General features: G+C 49.5%; 1 protein-coding gene across 1 annotated transcript; it reads left to right on the top strand.

Annotated features, from left to right (window-relative positions):
- The first annotated feature begins 2,920 nt into the window (after positions 1-2,920).
- Positions 2,921-20,245, top strand: TMEM268 (transmembrane protein 268). Its single transcript, XM_030961525.1, has 9 exons — positions 2,921-3,517; positions 7,098-7,408; positions 9,439-9,548; positions 12,028-12,135; positions 13,854-14,003; positions 14,953-15,063; positions 16,990-17,067; positions 18,183-18,368; positions 19,999-20,245. The coding sequence occupies exons 2-9, from the start codon at positions 7,309-7,311 to the stop codon at positions 20,152-20,154; spliced, it is 999 nt and encodes a 332-aa protein (XP_030817385.1). The 5' UTR covers positions 2,921-3,517; positions 7,098-7,308; the 3' UTR covers positions 20,155-20,245.
- The last annotated feature ends 1,114 nt before the right edge of the window (positions 20,246-21,359 follow it).

Genomic DNA, 21,359 nt, shown 5'->3' with positions numbered 1-21,359 from the left:
GCTCCAGGAGCCTTTGGACAGCGCTGCCAGGGATGGACAGGGTGGGGTTGCGGGGGGGCTGGGCAGGGACAGGGATGGATTTGATGATCCTTGGGGTCCCTCCCAGCTCAGGATGTTCTGTGATCTGTGATCCTATGAAATAAAGGAAGGAACTCACCTCTAACCCCAGATCTGGGTTCCTGAGAGCTCCCATTAGGGGGGCAGCAATTGTGGCTGGCAGTGCTTTAGCAGGAGCTCCCCTGGCAGCTGGATTGGGGCACTTTCAGAAGCAGGGGAGGAGCCTACATTTTCCTGCTGCTGGAGGTCCAGGAGCCCTTCCCCTCTCTGCCTGGAGCTGCCAGGCTGGCTGTGCTGGATGGCAACTTCAGGGTGTTCCAGGGGCAAGTCCACATTTGGCAACCTTAAATTCCTCATTTTTCTGCCTTTCTGAGCTCAGTGCACAGCTCCTGATGATCTTTATTCAATCTGGAGCTGTTTTAATGGCAGATCCAGCCCAGTGAGCTGCTGGCAGTCCCTCCATCCCTTTCCTGCCATCCCCAGCTTTGGGCTCCTGCTGTTCTCTCCCACCCTGGAGAGAGCTGACCCCGGAGCAGGCAGAATTTGGTAACCCTGCAGAAAATGCAGCAGCTCCTGGCCCGTGGGGCAGCTCGGGGGAGGTGTGAGCAGCAGGATGGGGTATCCCAGGTGCTGTCCTGCTGCTGTGGGGCAGGACACCCTCCAGTGTCCCATGGGGGTGACAGATGACTGTGTAAACATAATGCAGCTCCTCTCCCTTCTCTCTGCCCACATTAAACCTGCTCTGTTTTCCCTCTTTGCCTCTGTTTTTCTCCTCTGGAATCTCTTTCCCCTTTATCTCTCTTCACTAGTTCTTGCATTAATGCATAATGGGAGAGACAAGGCAAGAACCTGCTGATCCCAGCTGAGGTCTTGGCTTTAAAGTCTTAAAGAAAATAATATTGAGAACTCCCCAGATCAATGTTCTGCTGAAAAAGTTTTCCCAAACTAATCCAAGGAAGGAGGACAGTGTAATGTTTCTTTGAGGTTGAAAGGAGAAAGTGCTAATTTCATGCAGAAAAGATTGTATCTTGGACTAGCATAGGAATAGAAAATAAATTGGTATTAAATTACATTCGTCTGCCTCAAAATAATCTAATAAAGCATCTTTTGGATCAATAGCTGAATCATTATCCCAGGCACATAGCAAGCTTTGCCTCTTTTAATTTGAGATTCAAGAAAAGAGGTTTTTGCATTACCATAGTAAAAAGAATAATACTTTAAGTCTTCATAAGAAAAAGGCAGAAGTAGGAAAAAAAAAGATAAGAACCAAACTCAGTGCCTTAAGCAAGTGTCATTCTTCATTTGAAACTTGTAATTTATGGGTAGTGTGAAATAAATTTTTATATTTAATGACTGTCAATCTGTCAGCTTTGCTGACAAAAAATCCAACAACGCAGAGTGAAAGGACTTTATGTGCAGGAAGGGAGGAGAAGGGCAAGACAAGGCTTTCAACAACTTTGTTCTCCTAATTAAGGCTCACTAGGGAAAAAAATAGGAAAGAGATGGCACAGTTCTGCCCTGAAAATGCAGTTTCATCAAAAGAAAATGAGATGTGCCAGTGCTGGCTGCAGTGTGCACAGTCCAAACAAGGCTGACGTGGAGAAAAACTGCAACCACATGCAGATTGTGGTCAAAAAAAGCAGGAATCACAGCGTGTGGATTCCAAATACTGCAAAGGAGCTGAGTTTATCAAGGTATGGAATAAATACAGAGAGAACATGGTCAGAATAGGCAAAAGCAGACTAAATGTGTGTGTCTGGTTATTTAAAGCAGCGAGACACCAAATAGGTGCTGAAGAGTGACCTCAGAAATGACATGAAGGATGTGATGAAGGGTGAGGCTGAGGCTGAGAGGGGTGGGTGAGCACTGTCAGCCTGGGACAGTCCTCAAACTTCTATCTTGAAAAAGCAGATTTTTTCATTTCCCTGCAATCAGCCTCCCTGTAATATATTCATTAATGCAGCAGGTGGAACAGGGAGTACAATGTAAGTCCAGGGCACCAAGCTGGGAAGAGATACAAACAGTACAGAGCACTGAATCAAAACTCCAAATGATCTTGATAAGTGGGAGAAATGATCTGAAACCAATAGGCTGAGCCTCCCTGCAGGGAGGAGGAACTGAGAAAGGTGAAACCAAATACATCAACTCAGTAATCCATGAGCAGCTGCACCACAGCACTGCAGGAATTTGGGAAAATGGGCTGGGGGGAACCCCCAGAGGCAGCAGATGTGGTAAAGGGAGGGTAAGGCCAGGTTGGACAGGGCTGGGAGCAACCTGGGCTGGTGGAAGGTGGAATCAGATGGGATTTAAGGTCCTTCCAACCCAAACCATGCTGGCATTCCAGCCTCTGGTGATCCCAGCACTCTCAAATGAGCAGGAGTTTGCTGCTGGAAGTGCTGATGCCAAGACCTTTTGTGTGTTGCCAAAGCAAGAGGGGCACAGGGGCTGTGCTGCAGCTCATTATCCACCTTGCTTTCCAATTGTTGTCCCCCAGGGATTTGTCTGGAGCCTTTTCCTGCAGAGAGCTGGCAGTGCTCGTGGCTTCTCGTGTTCCTTGTCAGCACCTCTGTGTGGGTGAGGAGCAAACCAAGCCAAAACTTTTGATGAGGAGTGTTTGCAAAAGAACTCAAAGCTTCCCATGGCCCTGTCTTGGGTGGGGATTGGAGCTGGGCCTTGAGCTGATGACAGATTTATGGGATTTTTCCCAGTGCCTGGATGCTGTTGCTGGTTTCCAGTGGAACAGGATCCCATGAGTGGCTTTGGAGTTGTTCCTGTTGCCTGTGAAGCCACGTGATGGGATGAACTCACAGCTCTGGAGCAGGCAGGGCTGCAGAACCCATCCCTCCAGAAGAGCAGCCTTTGCTCCAGGAAGTGCACACAGACACTGCAAGAGCTGATTTTTCCTTTTCTTTCAACCTTCCACCCCTGGATTTGCTTTGTTTCCACCCTCCATGGATCCTGCAGCTTTTGAGCAGCTCTGACACCACAATTCCCAGGCTAAGCAGTTTGGTTTTCATGGTGTCTCAGCATTGTCAGGTAAACAACTCCAGCATGTGCAGCGCTCTGGAGGATCCATCTGAATGTGCCTGAGCCTCCTGCTTTTCTTCTGGAGCTGCTGGAGGGGAAACTTGCTCCACATCAGCACAGCCTGGTTTGGGGAGGGCTACAACTCCTGCCCTGCTGCCATCCCTGTTCCTGAGTGCTTTCCATGACCTTGTGATGAACAGTGACCTCTTGTCAGCCCTGAGATCTGTGTTTGCCTCTTCTGATGTCTCCAGCCCTGTCCTGAAGCGCTCACAGGAACTGATGTGGTGCAACGGTAGGATTTGTAATTCCTGAATCCTGCCTGGCTGATCCTAGAGGAGGAGGAAGAAGGGGAGAGCCTCCTGTATGTGCCACTTTTCAGCTCTTCACATTCCTCAGGCTCCAGCTCCAGTTCTGGACCCCCACCCTGCTGCAGGTGAGGAGGAGAATCTCCCCCTGGGGCTGTGCCTTTGGTGTGGGAACACTTCTGAGGAACCACAGAGGGTTAAACCCACATTGCTGAACCAGCCCAGGGGCAGTCACATGCACCAGGGAGATTTTGCAAGTCCCTGCGTGCAGCTCAGGGTGAGGAGGGGAGGCAGGGGCACAGGCCTGGGTAATCCCTGCTCCAGGAGGCACAGGGGACACAGGGACCTCATCCAGCACAGGCTGGCACTTTCCTGCTTGGGGGTGGCACAGTGTGGCACCTGTGCAGTGCAGAGTGGGACAGTGGCACTTAAAGGACAGGGAGGAGGAGGAGGCTGAGCTGCACTCCCAGCACCAGGTAAGGCACTGCTGGCTGCTCTGGGAATGAGGCAGAAGGACCTGCTGGGTGTTTCTCTGCTCTTTAGTGAGGGCTTGGAGGTGTCCAAAAAAAGAAGGAAGTCAATTGACCAGAAGGATGTTGGCATTGCATAAAGAAAAAGAAGAAATGTAGAGAACACAGAGGGAGGGGGGGGGGGGGGGGAGGGGAGGGAGGGGGGGGAGGGGAGGGGGGGAGGGGGGGAGGGGGGGAGGGGAGGGGAGGGGGGGAGGGGAGGGGGGAGGGAGGGGAGGGAGGGGGGAGGGGAGGGGAGGGAGGGGAGGGGGGGGGGGGGAGGGAGGGGGGAGGGGAGGGGAGGGGGGGGGGGGGGGGGGGGGGGGGGGGGGGGGGGGGGGGGGGGGGGAGAGGAGAGGAGAGGAGAGGAGAGGAGAGGAGAGGAGAGGAGAGGAGAGGAGAGGAGAGGAGAGGAGAGGAGAGGAGAGGAGAGGAGAGAGGAGAGGAGAGGAGAGGGAGAGGAGAGGAGAGGAGAGGAGAGGAGAGGAGAGGAGAGGAGAGGAGAGGAGAGGAGAGGAGAGGGAGGAGAGGAGAGGAGAGGAGAGGAGAGGAGAGGGGAGAGGAGAGGAGAGGAGAGGAGAGGAGAGGAGGGAGAGGAGAGGAGAGGAGAGGAGAGGAGAGGAGAGGAGAGGAGAGGAGAGGAGAGGAGAGGAGAGGAGAGGAGAGGAGAGGAGATTGCTCCTCAAGGTGCCTCAGGAGGGATCAGAGGGAGCTTTGGGGGGACCCAATCCCCAAATGGGCAGTTCTGCAGGGAAAGGCAGAGACCCAAACTGTGCTGTGCTGAGAGGTAAAAACAAAGCTGCTTTGGCAGAGGAGCTCCCAGCATTTCCTTCCTGGGGATGGCTGGGCTGCTGCACCTTCAGTGTCACCTCCTGGGGCCTGTCCTCCAGAGGCCCCAAATTCTCATCATCTGAGCCAGAGAGCCTGGATTCATCTCCAAATGGATGTGCCAGCAGCAGCAACAGGGTGGTTGGTTCTAATCAGGATTTTCTTCAGGTTTTAATTAAGTTTTTTCTTTAGTTTCCTCTTTGCTTCTGTCTTCTGTGGGTTTTTCTGTCTTGATTTTACACTCCGTTCTGTTGGATGGCAAAAGATGGAAAGGAGTAAGAAAACCCAGTCTGATTTTGGTGCTGGGATGTGCCCTGTGACACGTGGTGCCCATGATCCCCATGGGCAGAGCTGTGCCCAGGGAACCTCTCCTCACCTGTGCAGGTGAAGAGCAGGTGCTGTGCCCATCCTGTGTGCACACACTCCCTGCTTGGATCCTTTAAGTTTCCAGGGATGCTTTAAGTTCAGATCCTTTAGGATCCTTTAAGTTTCAGCTTTTTAAAGGAGTTTTCAGCCCTTTGGAGTCTTTTCCCCCTGTGTCTCCATGTTTTTTTCCCCTGTGTTTCCATGTTTTCCCCCTGTGTTTCCATGTTTTTTCCCTGTGTTTCCATGGTTTTTTTTCCCCTGTGTTTCCATGTTTTCTTCCCCTGTGTTTCCATATTTTTCCCTGTGTTTCCATTTTTTCCCCTGTGTTTCCATGTTTTCTTCCCCTGTGTTTCCATATTTTTCCCCTGTATTTCCATGTTTTTTCCCCTGTGTTTCCATGTTTTTTCCCCTGTGTTTCCATGTTTTCTTCCCCTGTGTTTCCATGGTTTTTTCCCTGTGTTTCCATGGTTTTTTTCCCCTGTGTTTCCATGTTTTCCCCCTGTGTTTCCATGTTTTTCCCTTGTATTTCCATGCTTTTTCCCTCTGTGTTTCCATGTTTTCCCTGTGTTTCCATGTTTTCTTCTCCTGTGTTTCCATGTTTTCCCCCTGTGTTTCCATGTTCTTTTCCCCTGTGTTTCCATGTTTCCCCTGTGTTTCCATGTTTTCTTCCCCTGTGTTTCCATGTTTTCCCCCTGTGTTTCCATGTTCTTTTCCCTGTGTTTCCATGTTTCCCCCCTGTGTTTCCATGGGTTTTTTTCCATGTTGTTTCTCTTGCCTCTGTTTCCTTTCCGACATTCTTCAACCAGAGACTGTCCTGGCTTTGTGCAAGGGGGTAAATACAGCCACAACCATCAGAAAAAAATAGAAAGAAAAAAATTCAGAAACAAGTCAATCCCTTTTGGAAGGGGAGTGGGTGAGATCTGTGAGGGATCCTCCCACTAGAAGACAGCAACAGGCTCCTGGTTTGAGCAGAGGTTAAAAAGTAAGCAGTGGTTTTGGAGAGTTGGAGTGGAAGGTAATTGAAAAGTAAACTCCAGAGTCTTCCAAGCGTTTTAACAGGCACCCACAGGTGCTGGCAGGAGGTTAGAGAGCTGTGTCAGCAGGGGAAAAACACCTGGAAAACCTTGGGCACTGTGCCTGCTGGGAGAACTTCCCTGAGGAGAGGGGAGGGGAAAGGAAAAGAGAGGAGAGGAAGAAGGAAAATAGGGGAGGAGAAAGGAAAAAAGGGGAGAGGGGAAGGGAAAGCAGAGGTGAAGGACAAGGAAAAGAGAGGAGAGCAGAGGAGAAGGGAAGGGAAAACAGAGGAGAAAGGAAGGGAGAGGAGAGGAGAGGAGAGGAGAGGAGAGGAGAGGAGAGGAGAGGAGAGGAGGAGAGGAGAGGAGAGGAGAGGAGAGGAGAGGAGAGGAGAGGAGGAGAGGAGGGAGGGAAGAGGGAGGAAAAGAGAGGAGAGGGAAGGGAAAGCAGAGGAGAGGGACAAGGAAAAGAGAGGAGAGAGAAAAGAAAGGAGATGGGAGAGGAAAGCAGAGGAGAGGGGAAGGGAAAGCAGAGACCCTCAAAGGCTTCACTGCTGTGGGAGGGAGCTCCTGCTTGACTCTGCCTTCAGCAGATGCGTTTTTCTGCCTCATCTGCACTTCTCCCCTCCTGTGGTGAGGATCTGTCCCCATGTCACTGAGCAGGAGTGTCACTTCCAGGGAGGGGCATTTCCACCAGCTCCAGGTCCTTCTGAAGGTGATGGCAAAGAGGTTTGGCAAGGAGAAACCCTGACTGTTCCTTGCTAATTGCTTGCAAAATGTGAATACTGATGGATGTCAGGATAATTTAAGGAATATTTAAGGATAACTTTTCCACCTCTCAACAAAAACCAAACATAAAAAGTGAGTCAGTGTGTACTAAGCTCACACTGGCCAACACCAGGTGCTGACATCCCCCAGGAGCAGAGTCTCTGTTGTTGTCCTTTATTTGCTGTCTCTGCAAGATTTGGGATGTTCTTTTTTTCTCTTTTCAGGGCTAAAAAATGCCTCGTGGCTCATGGGAAGCAGGATGGCCAGGAGGGCAGCAGTGGGAGTGAGGGTTTCACAGTCTGCTCCCCACTCAGCTGCTGTGGGGCTGCTTGGTGCTTCCCAGCAGGGAGAGAGAGAGAAATGCTGAATTAGAGAGAGAAATGCTGAATTTCTGACCAGAAAACACAGAATCCTTCAAGGAGACACACCTTCAGCATGGCCCAGAAAAACCAGACTGGTGGAACTGAGAAAAATGGGTCCTCCCTCCTGTACAGCAAGAGTGATCTCAAGGAAGGAGCCCTGCAGTGGGTGCCAGGTAAGGGAGCAGCTCATTGCTAAAGGGAGAGGCAGATCTGAGCTCAGTGTCCTTAAAATAACCACTGACAGATTTTACCAAAGATGCTCTTTAACAGCATCTCACTTGTGAAAGCACCAAAACACTGTGGATGTTTCAGCAGCTTGGGAAGGGGATGGAGATGCTTTGGGGGGATTTTTTTTAATGCCTGATATACAGGAATGAACGAATCAACCTATAGAAAAGCAGTCCCTGCAAGGCCTCTCCTCTTGACCTTTGAAGCTGAGAAACCTTTGGGAAATTTGACCTGTGCTGGGGGCAGCAGGGCAGGGGGATTGTGCCCCTGTGCCCTGGGCTCAGGTGAGACCCCACCTGCAGAGCTGCCCCAGCCCTGGCCCAGCACAGGGAGGAGCTGGAGCTGCTGCAGAGATCCAGAGGAGGCTCCAGGGGGATCAGAGGATGGAGCAGCTCTGCTGGGAGGAGAGGCTGGCACAGCTGGGATTGTTCACCTGGACAGGAGAAGCTTTGGGGGGACCTCAGTGTGGCCTTGCAGGGCCTGGAGGGGTCAAGAGGGAAGATGGGGAGAGACAATTTCCAAGGGCCTGGAGGGGCAGGACAAGGGGGAATGGCTTCAAACTGAAGGAGAGTGGGTTTAGATTGGAGATTAGGAAAGAATTCTCCCTTGGCAGGGTGGGCAGGCCCTGGCACAGGGTGCCCAGAGCAGCTGTGGCTGCCCCTGGATCCCTGGAAGTGCCCAAGGCCAGGCTGGACAGGGCTTGGAGCCCTCTGGCTGACCCATGGATGGCTGGTCACTGACACCCCCTGCACCCTCCAGCAGGGCCAATTTTTGTTCTAAATGTCCCCAGAGCAGCCCCAGGACAGCTGTCTGACCCTGGAGCTGCAAAGGGGAAGGAAATTAGGGTGAAACCTTTTTAGTGAAGCAGGATCTCAGCTGAACCAGCCACTTCCTTAGGCCCAAACTCTTCCTCTCTCTTTAGCACAGCTTGTGTAAGCTCTAGGTGGGTGCCAGATGGGCTGCCTGGAGATCACAGCTCTCCGGTGCTGCTCCTCAAATCTAGGACAGGCTGTCCTCACACTCTTTAGGCTCCTGACTTGAGTCTGGGATGCATCTGTGATCCTGGCCCGAGGTGACACTGGAAGAGCCTTGAGCAGAGCCACACTGCAGCCATGCTGCTGGAGGGTCTGGGGTGCTCCAGGACAGCCCTGCCACGTTCCCAAGCAATGGGATTGCTGGAAAACACTTGAATTCATTGCTCAAGTTGGTTTTTATGGTGCTGGGGGTCTCCAAGAGGGCAGTGAGCCTCAGCACCACGAAGCAACCTGAGCCCAGTGTCCTTCCATGTGGTGGTGCAGCAGCAGGCCAAAGGCCTACAGACCAAATCCTGACTCGAACCAACAGAAGCCATGAGAACGCCAAAACTGGTTTTTGAGAAAGCCAAAACTGTTTTTTCTACAACTCCAGGGGCTTTCAGATGGCCATGGCCATGGTGAGGGCACTGCAGGCTGCCCAGCCTGGCACTGGGTTCTTGTGCCCACGGTGGGGAGCAGGGTTGGAATGGGCAGCAAATCCTGGTTTTAACATGTTCCTGGTGGGTTTTCTTGGCAATTCCAGCTCACAAAACAACTTGTTTTCCCTGAGAAAGAGCTCTAAGACTGTGGAAAACAAGTTGTTTGAGTCAGGGTTTGGTTTGTAGGCCTTTGGCCTGCTGTTTCACCTCCACACTTGCAGTCAGGGGTTGCTGAGGCAGGACATTGTTGTGCTGCAGATCAGAGCATCTGTTATCTCATGTTATCTCTGGCTGCTCACTCCTAGGATGTTTTTGGGGTTTCCTCCCTCTCTACAGTGTTTTCTTCCAGGGGTTCTCGGGCAGCTTGCAGAGCTCCTTAGCAATGGCCAAGGAGGACATTCTGGATCAATTTAAGTCACACCTGGGTGGTTTGTGTTCTCAGGCTCCCCTTTGCCAGATGCTGCCTGGCTGTGGGATAAATCCCCCCAGTGCTGTGCTCATGGCTCTTTTGGGCTCTTGCAGAACACCCCCAAGGCCAGGTGCTGCTGGTGCTCAGCATGGACAACACCTGCCCCAGCTCCTCCTTCGACATGGACCTTTGTGCTGACAAACTGCAGTCCCTTGGCATCCAGGTGAGCTCCCCTGGGAGAGTTAATTCCAGCTGAATTTGCATAATTTGCATTTACACCCACGGCCCAGATGGCTTTGGGGTTTTTTTTGGATCGAGAGTTGCTTATTTCAGCCCAACTTCAGTCTATTCCCCGTGGGCTGGAAGTCAACTGGGATGAACTTGGCTTAAATCTCTGTGTAGAAACTCTTTGAAGATAACTGGGAGTGAATTTTGCTTAAAATCCACTCTGATAGGGCAGAGCATCCCTGGGATATCTGACTTGTCTTGTCCTTCATCACAAAAAGGCGTTTTCTTCCCTTGTGACTGTCCCTGCCCTTCCCAGGCAGGTTTTACTCACTGCAGCTGAGGCAGGAACACAATTTTGGATCTGTGGCAGCTCTGTGGGTGGGATTGGAGATGCTCCCTGTGGGAGGCAGCTCTGGGACACACATTTGGGTTGCAGTGCCCCACGAGGAGTGGTAGTGAAATGTGAGAAATGAACTTGTAGAAAATTTACGCACAAAATTTATACACGCTATATAAAGATTCGATCAAACTTTAAAAATTGTCTACAAATTCATTTCTGACAGTGAAACAGCAAGCCAAAGGTCTACAAACCAAATCCTGACTTGAGCCAAGAAGCCATGAGAAAGCTGACAGCTCTGGGTGAGAACAGAGTTGTGCAGCAGGGAGAAACAACTTGTTTTTCCTGAGAAAGAGCTCTAGGACTGTAAAACAACCTGCTTTCCCTGAGAAAGAGCTCTAGGGCTGCGATAAACATTAGCCACTTGTATAAACTGTTTATACATGTTAGATAGAAAAATGAAAACTATCTCTCACAAACAACTTTTCCTGCATGTACACACTGAGGGTTTGAGTGACTAATCAATACAGAACAACACCTTGTTACTGACCAGCTGGGGGTAGACAGGGGTTGTTCTTAAAAAACCCTATGAAAGGGGATGTGAGAAATAAACTGGGATGGATCCTTTTTTTTTGCACCATAAAATGTGTCCTGCATTGTTGGGAAGGATGGAAGTTTGACAAGAAAATTTCACAGCTGTGTGTGCTTGGCAGAAAGATCTCTGAATGTAGAACCTAGGAGCAGAATAGAGATGGGAGCAAGTTTTGATATAGAAGAAGATGTCTAAATTGAGGATTGCTGAGCCAGTCTTAGTGGACAACTAAAAAAGCAAAGGTTAATTTGAGCTGGAAGGAGGCTTTATGACTAAAGCAAAGGATATGTTGACCACAAACAAAAAGATGCTTTTTCCAAGCAGAAATAGTTCTTAGGAAAAGGAGAAAGATACCACAGGCAAACATGTAGATATGCCAAGTAGAAAAATGTCATTTTAGTGGCCCCCCAGCTGGATAATAATTAGCACTGACTCCATGATTCACAGAAGGCTGATCAATCTCTTTATTATATATATAATTATTAAGAAACCCATTGCTTTTATAGACAGTTATGATACACCTGGACCCAATTGCTCCTCCAATCCAAACACCATCACCAGTGGCCAATTAAGAAACCACCCCTTGGTAAACAAATCTCCATAACACATTCCACATGTGCACAACAACAGGTGCAGCAGGTTAAGATAAGAAATGTTTCTCATTCTTTTCTCTGATCTTCTCACAGCCTTCCCCAGAAAGGCCTGGGAAAGTTGTGTCTGCTCTCTGTGGCCAGAGAGCTGCTGCCACAGAAAAAGGGTCTAAGAATTTTCCACTTCAGGAAAACAGAAAAACAACTTTAAGCTAAAACTGTACCATACTAACTCATGTGGTTGGATAGCAATACTGTAATATGGTAATGATAGTTGTGATAGGCTATAGGTAATAGTAAAGGTATTGATTGGTTCTTATGTATTAAGATGCTCAGCAAAGAAAAATATATATTATTTTCTTTATATAGTGTATATATATTTTTTCTAATATATAATTTTCTTTGTATTAAAATATAATTTTAATTCAGAACTAAAGGGGCTTCAGGCTTGCCTATAGCAGTAACTGGCAGTTTTAGGTGTGGCTCTGTCATCCACGACCCATGGCTGCTGTAACATACAATAAACACCATTTTGTATATAGTAAATGGCCTTTTGAAGAGCTGTAATATACAAAAAACAGCATTTTGTATACAATAAACAGCATTTTGTATATAATAAACAGCATTTTGAAGAGCTGTAATATACAATAAACAGCCTCTTGAAGAGCTGTAATATACAATAAACAGCATTTTGTATATAGTAAACAGCCTTTTGAAGAGCTGTAATATACAGTAAACAGCATTTTGAAGAGCTATAATATACAATAAACAGAATTTTGTATACAATAAACAGCATTTTGAAGAGCTGCCTGATGTCCCACATTCTCATCTCAGGCTCTTCCACTGCATCCTTCTTTACTGTGCCACAGCACCAACGAGCTTTGCCCAGCTGGCTCTGCTGGGGCTGGAGCCCACACTGGAGGCTGGCTGTGGTTCTGTGTTTGTTCCTGGGCAGGTGCCGATGGATCCATGGAGAAGGCTGATCCAGGAGGCTGTGCTGAGCCCCCAAGTGAGGCGGTACCTGTTCTACAGCTCCAGGGGCTGCCAGATTGCCATGGCCATGGTGAGGGCACTGCGGGCTGCCCAGCCTGGCACCGGGGTTCTTGTGCCTAGGGAGGGAGCGAGGTTGGCTGGGCAGCAAATCCTGGTTCTGACACGTTCCTGGTGGGTTCTCTTGGCAATTCCAGTCTTGGGGCTTCTGTTGGTCGGGATGACCCTGAGATGTGTTAGAAAGTTTCTTTTCCCAGACCAGCAGTCAAAGAAGGAGTCAGAACTCTTCTATTCTCGTTCTCAAGGTTGTTCGTTGTTTCTTATCTATAAAATGATTTCTCTGGCCTGCTGAGGTCTGTCCAGCAGGTCAGAGAGAGGCACTCTGCCTGCCCCTGGAGTGGTGTTATCTTTTTATACTAAAAAATAATGTATACATTATTTACAGCTACTTCCCAATACCTATCACCTATGCTATACAGTGAGTTTCTACCTTAAACCAATCCAAAAGTGCCACCATCACAGCAGAAGACGGAGGCCAAGAAGAAGGAGAAAGGCTGGACACACCCAGATTCCTCCATCTTGCCTCCTGAACCCCCATTCTAAAAACCTCAAAAATCTATTTTTCACCCTGTGACACACTAACTATTATTCTACTTAGACTTTTGTGGCTTGCAGACCCTCATATAAGGCTGGTAATTTTTTCCATGGGTCATAACCAAGGTTACAGGTGTCTTGGGCTCTGTGCCAGGGTCTCTGAGCCCCCTGGCAGGGATTCAAGCCATCCAGGACAGCCAGAGGGATGTCCTGAATTCTGACATTTCAGCTCAAAGAATTGCTGCAGATGGAGGGCCCTCTCTCCACCCTGTTGCTGGCAGTCCCACTAAAGCAGGCTGTCCATGGGTGACCAGCACATGCTGAGGTGACAGCACCTACAGGCTTGTTGTAGAACTTGATTTTAAAGATCTGAAGACATTCTGGTCCTGATGCTAATTTAGACAAACAAATCAGTCAACTTTTGGTCTTGTCTTCTGATGAAAGAAACTTCTCCAGAGACCCAACCACAAGCATCTGCTGTGAGGCTGGTGCTTTGCAGTGTGCTGAGGGTGTGATCAAACCCAAATCTTTAATTCCTTTTTTATTTTTGTTTGGATAGCCATTATACAAATATTCTCCTTTCACTGATACTGTAAGAATTGGTGCTTAGTGTTTTGAGGAGTTTGGTGCTTGTTTAGTGCGCCTGAGTTTTGTCATTATGAGAAGATGCCGTGCCCTACATGTCACACTGCTCCTAGGCAATCTCCTGCCCAAATCCACGCTCTGTGAGGTGAAGGAATTCAGTTTTCCCTGACTTTAACCCAGCCCTTTAACCCTGTGTCAGTGCCCCCTGGTTGAGCATTACTGTAATGGAGTGGTCTCTGCACCATCTTGAAATAAGAACTTTCTAAATCCAGGCACTCTGAGAATTATTATCAATATGCCTCAGTGAGTGCATTCCTCATCTAAATGGAAGAACTCAGTAGAAAACCTTCCTAGGGATGAATCATCATTAATAATTCACTCTTTGTCTTTGGTGAGTGGTGATTTTTTAAAATAAACTAGGGCTCACTCAGTCCTTCCAATCCTTTCTTTCCTCTATTTATTATTGGAAAGAAGTTTTGTCCTTTCTCACCCTGTGAAAAATCTCATGGGACCTAATTTATAAGGGAGAAGGGAGTGCTATTTCCTTCTTCCTGTGACTTTTCTCACTTTCATGGGTTTGTGACTCTCACCAGCCTCTCTATTTTTCCCCAGGTATTCTACATCTCTCTCTGGACAAACCTTTACTCCACCCTCCAGCTGTGGTCCCTGGGCCGCTCCTGGGGGGCTGGAGTGCTGGTGACACTGGTGGCCTTGGCTCTCACTGTCCTGGTGATCCTGGTCATTGATGGACACCAGAGGAAGGTGAGAGGAGGTTCCTGGAGTGGGAATGTGGAGATAGGGGAGCAGGATTCCTCCTGCTGGGGCATTCCCGAGCTGCAGGCAAAGAGGGAACATTTTTACAGCACTGAGGGAAGGCAAGGGATGTTCTGCAACGAAGGGAGGGGATGGAATGCTTGAAAGGGAAGTGTTGGAGCTGCTCAGGCTGGCTCAGACCTCCTGCTGCTGGAGATCAGAGGGTTAGAGAATCCCAGCTTGGTTTGGGTTGGAAGGGACCTTAAATCCCATCCAGTGCCACCCCTGCCATGGCAGGGACACCTCCCACTGTCCCAGGTGCTCCCAGCCCTGCCCAGCCTGGCCTTGGGCACTGCCAGGGATCCAGGGGCAGCCCCAGCTGCTCTGGGCACCCTGTGCCAGGGCCTGCCCACCCTGCCAGGGAACAAGTCCTAATTCCCAATATCCCATCCATCCCTGCCCTCTGGCAGTGGGAGCCATTCCCTGTGTCCTGTCCCTCCATCCCTTGTCCCCAGTCCCTCTCCAGCTCTCCTGGAGCTTCTCTGAGCACTGAGAGGCCCCAGCAGGGTCACCCTGCAGACCAACCCTTGCAGAGGGTGGATTGTGCTCCCACAGCAGCTCTGGCTCCTGCCCTGCTCCTGATGATTCCTCCTGGCATTCCCTGCTGCCTCTGGCATCACTGGCACCATTTCTTTGGCTGAAGAATAATATTGGAAAGTCTTGATTCAAAATCCAGAGGGGGATTTGGGGAAAATGATTCTTCCAAGAGGAAACCAGGCAAATGTGGGAGTTCACAGAGGTTCAGGAAAGGAGATTGCTGGGGGGTGGAAGGGAGAACATGACACTGGAAATCAATCCCACTGTTCTCCTTTCAGAGCTGCAGTATTTGGGATTATCCAGCTGTACTTTGTAGACTTTTGCTGTGGATTGTGTTATTTTTCCTTGCATTCTTTAACAGCTAAACGTGAACACAGATGTGAGGCTGGCAGCTGTCAATGAAATCTTTCTCAAACACAACATAATCCTGGGGATTACAGATGTCCTGGACGGGCCACACAGCATCCTACAAGTATCCTTGGTGGGAATTGGTCAGGGAATTGGTCAGGGAATTAGTGGGCATTGGTCAGGAGGGATAATTGGTCAGATCCCTCCTGGATAAATTCCTCCTGCTGGAGACATTTATCAATTCCATCAATTACCTTTATCAATTATCACAACATCAATTATTATTGAGGCTGTGATCCAGAGGGTGGCATTCCTAGGACCTGCTTTGTGTCCTACAGGCTGGTATGAGGAATTGGGATGTTTTTATTTCTCCTGTCAATGGGGATTGAGATATGCCCAAAGGTGATTGGAAATAATGAGTCTAAAGAATTGAAGTGGGATTCATTAGGGCAGACAATTATTCCTAAAAATATAATTGTGTGCCACTGATGGTTCTGCCTATAGGCAGAGGGATAGCAAAGTTCCTATGGCAAAAAAATCCCAAAACCTGCTAAAAATCAACAGGAAGAAAACCAAACAGTCCCCCAAAAGCTCTAACATGGAGAAAAACAAAATCCCCATCCTTGGGCTCATTTGCTGCTTTTCAGAGATGATTTTTCTGCACTAGACAGAGGTTTAGGGGAATGATGAGAGTTTTAAGGCTCCATGAAGGTGTTAAAGGAAGGTGAGAGAGACACAGAGAGAGGCTTAAAATACAAATGGAGAGGGAAGGCAGAGTGAAGCAGGGAAGGGGACAGGGTACACTGCAGGAGGGCAAAGTCATTCAGGAGGAGGAGGAAACCCTGAAAAACCTGAATTCCATGTTTGTAAACCTGAATTCCACATTTGTAAACCTGAATTCCATGTTTGTAAACCTGAATTCCACATTTGTAAACCTGAATTCCACATTTATTCAGGCCAGCATAGTCTATTAGAGGACTAATCCAGGGAGCCTTCACCTTGACCTACCTGTCCCAAAACTGCCTGAGAGCAGCAAATAACCCAGAGATTTACAATGGCTCTGGCTGCTCCAATGTCAGATCCATTTTAACCCTCTGGATTTTGCATTTTTCCTGCATCCCTGTGCTGCTGGCAGGTGCAGCAGATGCACAAGGACAGAGCTCTGGCTGCCTCAGCTGGCAGGACTCACATCCCTGACACACTGCTCTCGGAAAACTCTTCTCAAAAATGCCCTCAGAGCAGCACTGAGAATGGGCAATTTTGTAAAAAATCAGTGGAGAGAATCCCTAGAAGTAAAGGTGAGACAGCAGGAAGGGGTTTATGGCAGCTGAGGCTGTGGGGTCACTGAGATGAGCGATGGGAAATGACCCTGGCTCATCCCAGGCTGCAGGGGCTGAGCGAGGAGCACTGGCTGCTCTTTGCTTCTCCATTAGCTTGGGGTTTTGTCTTAGCCCAGACCCTCCTGCCTTCAAACCAGCCACTGGTTTCAAACGTGGAATTCAGGTTTACAAGTGTGGAATTCAGGTTTTTCAGGGTTTCCACCTCCTCCTGGCTTCAAACCTGTCACTGGTTTTAAACCAGCCATTGGTTCACAAATGTGGAATTCAGGTTTTTCAGGGTTTCCTACTCCTCATTCATTAGGGCAGACCATTATTCCTAAAAATGTGTTATAATTATGTGACACTGATGATTCTGCCCATAGGCAGAGGGATAGCAAAGTTCCTGTGGCTTCATGGCTTCAAACCAGCCCTTGGTTTTAAACTGGATTCAAAGCAGCCACTGGTTTTAAACCAGCCACTGGTTTAAAATGTGGAATTCAGGTTCACGAATGTGGAATTCAGGTTCACAAGTGCGGAATTCAGGTTTTTCAGGGTTTCCTCCTCCTCCTGCCTTCAAACCAGCCCCTGGGCTGTGTTATTTGGTCCTGGCTCTCCTGAGCACCCTGAGGGCATCACCTGCCCCAGCTCTGCTCCCTGGGAGCCCATCCCAGCCTCCACAGGGATGGGAGGGGAGGCATGGAGAGATTCCTTCCTTAACCTGCCCCTCCCAGCTGTGCTTTGTGCACTTCAGCCCCCAGCGCTGCCTCCAGGCCCTGGCAGCCCACATCACTCACCTGCAGGGGACACAGGTAAGGGACACTGGGGACAGCCTGGGGACACGGGCAGCTCCTGCCCCAAGCCCTGCATTGGCTGCGGTGGAGGTGAGCAAGGACAGAGAACTGGCCCAGGTCCCCTTGTGGCCAGCAGTGCTGGCACTCTGTCCCCACAGGGGGTGACACCGAGTGACTGCTGGCCTGCAGGTGGCCCTGGGGACCTGCCCACTCTGTCCCTGCCTCCTCGGGCTTGTTTTTGCCTGGGATGGAGGTGGGCAAGGACAAATGAGTGTTTGAGTGCCCTGCTGTGCACCGGGAGCTGGGCAGACTGGGAGGTGAATAAAGTGCACCTGTCCCTGCCCAGTTCAGCAGGAATTTGTCCAGACCCCGTGGAACGTGTGTGTCTGGATAATTAACTGTGCAGCTTTAATGATGGAAAGTCATCAGGAAAGAAAGGCAAATTTTGGAAGCATGAGGCACGCCTTGGAACAGCTGCCACCTTGAGCTGTCCTCCTGGAAAAAGTGGGATAGCCTGCAGGAGCAGGAATTGCTGCATGGAGTTAATTATATAAAACATTTTGTCCTCTTGGCCTTCAGAAAATGTTTTGCTCTCTGTGGGTGTGTAAATATCCACTGAACTGCTTTTGTGGGGTGAGAGTCCTCTCAAATCTCCAGGCTGCTCATCTCCCTGGAAGCTGCAGCTCAGGGAGGGACAGCAATTCCTGGATTCACACAGGGCATGAGAGAACTCTGTTTTTAAAGACAGGATTGTCCATGCCAGGCTGTGCCCGTGGTGCTGGGAGCGGCCACTGGCAGCTGAGGGCAGCCAGGCCATGGCAGGGACACCCAGCTCCAAGTGCTGGGCATGGCTCTTGGCATGGGAAACCCCAGGAGTGAAAAATGTGCAAAAAATGAGAAAATTGTACCTTTTAAACTCTGTCCTCAAAATACCACTGCTGCCTGGGGTGGGAAATCCCAGGAATAAATCCATGCATGGATAAATGGTGCCCTGCAAAGGCTCTCCACAGGACAGCACTGCTGCCTGGGGTGAGAAATCCTAGGATTTAAATCCATGGTGCCTTATACAGGCTTTCCACAGGACAGCACTGCTGCCTGCTTTTGGAGAGCCCCAAAATCTCCTTCTCTTCCAGGCAGGCTTGAGGCACAGGCTGAACAAGCTCTGTGTGGTCATGGATGTGGCAGCTCAGCCCGAGGTGGGGGTGGAGGAGGAGGCTCCATGTGAAGAATCCCCTCTTTTACCCAGAGGGGTGACCCTGAATAAAGATCCTGTGACCTGCAGTGAGCTCCTGCACCTCATCCCCGAGGGCCCACCCCAGGTGAGAATAAATATCCCCTTTATAGTGGCACCAAATCACCCCCAAGGCATCTCAGCTCCAAAATTCATCCCAACCATGGGGGACACCACTTTTTTCTCCAGCAGAAGCACCTGGAAAATCCACACTGACCTTCTCCAGCCCTGGTGCTGCCAGGAAAAGGAGGAAACCCTTAAAAACCTGAATTCCAAATTTGTAAACCTGAATTCCAAGTTGTCTGAGCAGGTGGGGATAATCCTTGAGGAATTCATGGATTGGGCTTTTCCTCGCTGGTCCCAAGGGTCATGTTTGGAAGAAAACCTCTCCCCACGGACCTGATGCTCCTGCCCAGGCTGAGCTGAGCCATGGATGAGCCCAGCCTTTGTCTCCTCCATGGAAAATGCCTTCAAAGACTTGTGCCACGCTGAGCAACAAATGTGCCCTGATTCCTGCTCAGCACGGAGCTACCAAAGGGATGATTTTGATTTATTTTGCACTTTTCCTGTCACTGTCTCCAAGTGAATTCAGTGCAGGTGACATCCCTGCAGGTTGATGCTCTCTGGCTGTCTACAGGCAAAAACAAGCCCGAGGAGGCAGGGACAGAGTGGGCAGGTCCCCAGGGCCACCTGCAGGCCGGCAGTCACTCGTTGTCACCCCCTGTGGGGACAGAGTGCCAGCACTGCTGGCCACAAGGGGACCTGGGCCAGTTCTCTGTCCTTGCTCACCTCCACCGCAGCCAATGCAGGGCTTGGGGCAGGAGCTGCCCGTGTCCCCAGGCTGTCCCCAGTGACCCTTACCTGTGTCCCCTGCAGGTGAGTGATGTGGGCTGCCAGGGCCTGGAGGCAGCGCTGGGGGCTGAAGTGCACAAAGCACAGCTGGGAGGGGCAGGTTAAGGAAGGAATCTCTCCATGCCTCCCCTCCCATCCCTGTGGAGGCTGGGATGGGCTCCCAGGGAGCAGAGCTGGGGCAGGTGATGCCCTCAGGGTGCTCAGGAGAGCCAGGACCAAATAACACAGCCCAGGGGCTGGTTTGAAGGCAGGAGGAGGAGGAAACCCTGAAAAAATCTGAATTCTGCACTTGTGAACCTGAATTCCACATTCGTGAACCTGAATTCCACATTTTAAACCAGTGGCTGGTTTGAAGCTAGGAGGAGGTGGAAACCCTGAAAAATCTGAATTCCACACTTGTAAACCTGAATTCTGCATTTTAAACCAGTGGCTGGTTTAAAACCAGTGGCTGGTTTAAAGGCAGATTTAAAACCAGTGGCTAGTTTGAAGCCAGGAGGAGGTGGAAACCGTGAAAAAATCTGAATTCCACATTTTAAACCAATGGCTGGTTTAAAACGAGTGGCTGGTTTGAAACCAGGAGGAGCAGGAAACCCTGAAAAACCTGAATTCCACATTTGTCAACCTGAATTCCACGTTTGAAACCAGTGGCTGGTTTGAAGGCAGGAGGGTCTGGGCTAAGACAAAACCCCAAGCTAATGGAGAAGCAAAGAGCAGCCAGTGCTCCTCGCTCAGCCCCTGCAGCCTGGGATGAGCCAGGGTCATTTCCCATCGCTCATCTCAGTGACCCCACACCCAATAAACTGTGGGGCACAGTGACACAGAGCTCTGAGCACGCCCTGCTGTGACACCTCCCTTGCTCCCTGCAGGCCACGGCCCAGCAGCTCCTGGTGATCTTCAGCGCGTGCTACGCGCGGCTCCTGGTGACGGGCCGGCTGCCTCGGGCCAGCCCTGGGGGACACCTGGGCCACAGCAGCGTCCCCTGCCTCTGCCAGTTCATCCAGAGCACCCTGCTCTGCTGCTGAGCCAGGAATGACACGGGTCACCCTGCTCTTCTAAGCCTTCTGATGGTTACATTCTTGTAATGGAGTTTCTCACGCACTGTCACCATGATATTTTCTGATAAATCCCTTCACCAGGATTTTTCTCCTGAGAAGCTGTGAAGTCTCAGAAAAGAAATGTAAATAATTATCTGATTGCTTGGATTGTGGTCTGGAGGTTGCTTCCCAACAGGTGCATCTTTGATTGCAGAATTGTGAGAATTGTTTTTAATGAATGGCCAATCCCAGTCCAGCTGTGTTGGTCTCTCTGGTCAGTCACAGGTTTTTATTATCCTTTCTTTTCTAGCCTTCTGATGTCTCCTTTCTCTTTCTTTAGAATAATTTTAGTATATAATTTCTTTTAATATAATATAATATCATAAAATAACATGACATGGAGTCAGATTCTCATCTCTCACCTCATCCTGGGGACCCTCACAAACTCAACAAGGAATGACCTGGTCTTCTAAGCCTTCTGATGTTTATATGTTTGTAATGTAGTTTCTCACACACTTTTATGTAAATAATGATTGTTTTTGCATTCTTTTCTAGAAAAGGAGAAATTTAATAGACTGTTAGTTTAACCAGTGTCTTTAGAGAAGTAACAATTTCATCCTCCAATCCAGGGTCACTTTTGAAATTCTATCTATATCGAAGTCAACAAATAAACTTTCTTCTTTTTACCTTAGAAGTTTCAGCATGTGTGGCATTCATTTTGTGTCCCATTACAACAGACACAGACTCCAGGTCAGAAGGCTGAGAGGTCAGAAGCCCTGACTTTATTGGAACCCCTTCTTTTATACCCTGGTGGGATACAGGGGGACCTGATTGATTGGCCATTTAATCAACACATTTCACTTGATTGGCTAATTAAGAAGACACCCCTTTGGTAAAACATCATAGGAGGAAAACAATTTGTTGAAAATACCACCTGCAGATAGTTTACCATTTGTTTACTTTCTCTCTGCCTCCCTAAAACTTCCCAGACCAATTTGTGGGAAAGCTTATCTGGCTTTCTCTCTCTCTGACCAGGCTGTCATCTCCACAGTGCTCCACACCCACCACAGATGGGCCAGGTGACCAGAGGGGGCTGGAAAACACCAAAACAGAGCTGTCCCCACACTCCAGTGTGGAGGAGCTGCGGGGCAGAGAAGGGAGCTGTAACTCCTTGTCCTGGATGAACGAGTGGA

The sequence above is a fragment of the Camarhynchus parvulus genome, chromosome 17 (assembly GCF_901933205.1).
Source record: "Camarhynchus parvulus chromosome 17, STF_HiC, whole genome shotgun sequence".
In the NCBI taxonomy this organism is placed as follows: domain Eukaryota; kingdom Metazoa; phylum Chordata; class Aves; order Passeriformes; family Thraupidae; genus Camarhynchus; species Camarhynchus parvulus.
This window is presented reverse-complemented; position numbering and strand designations above follow the sequence as displayed.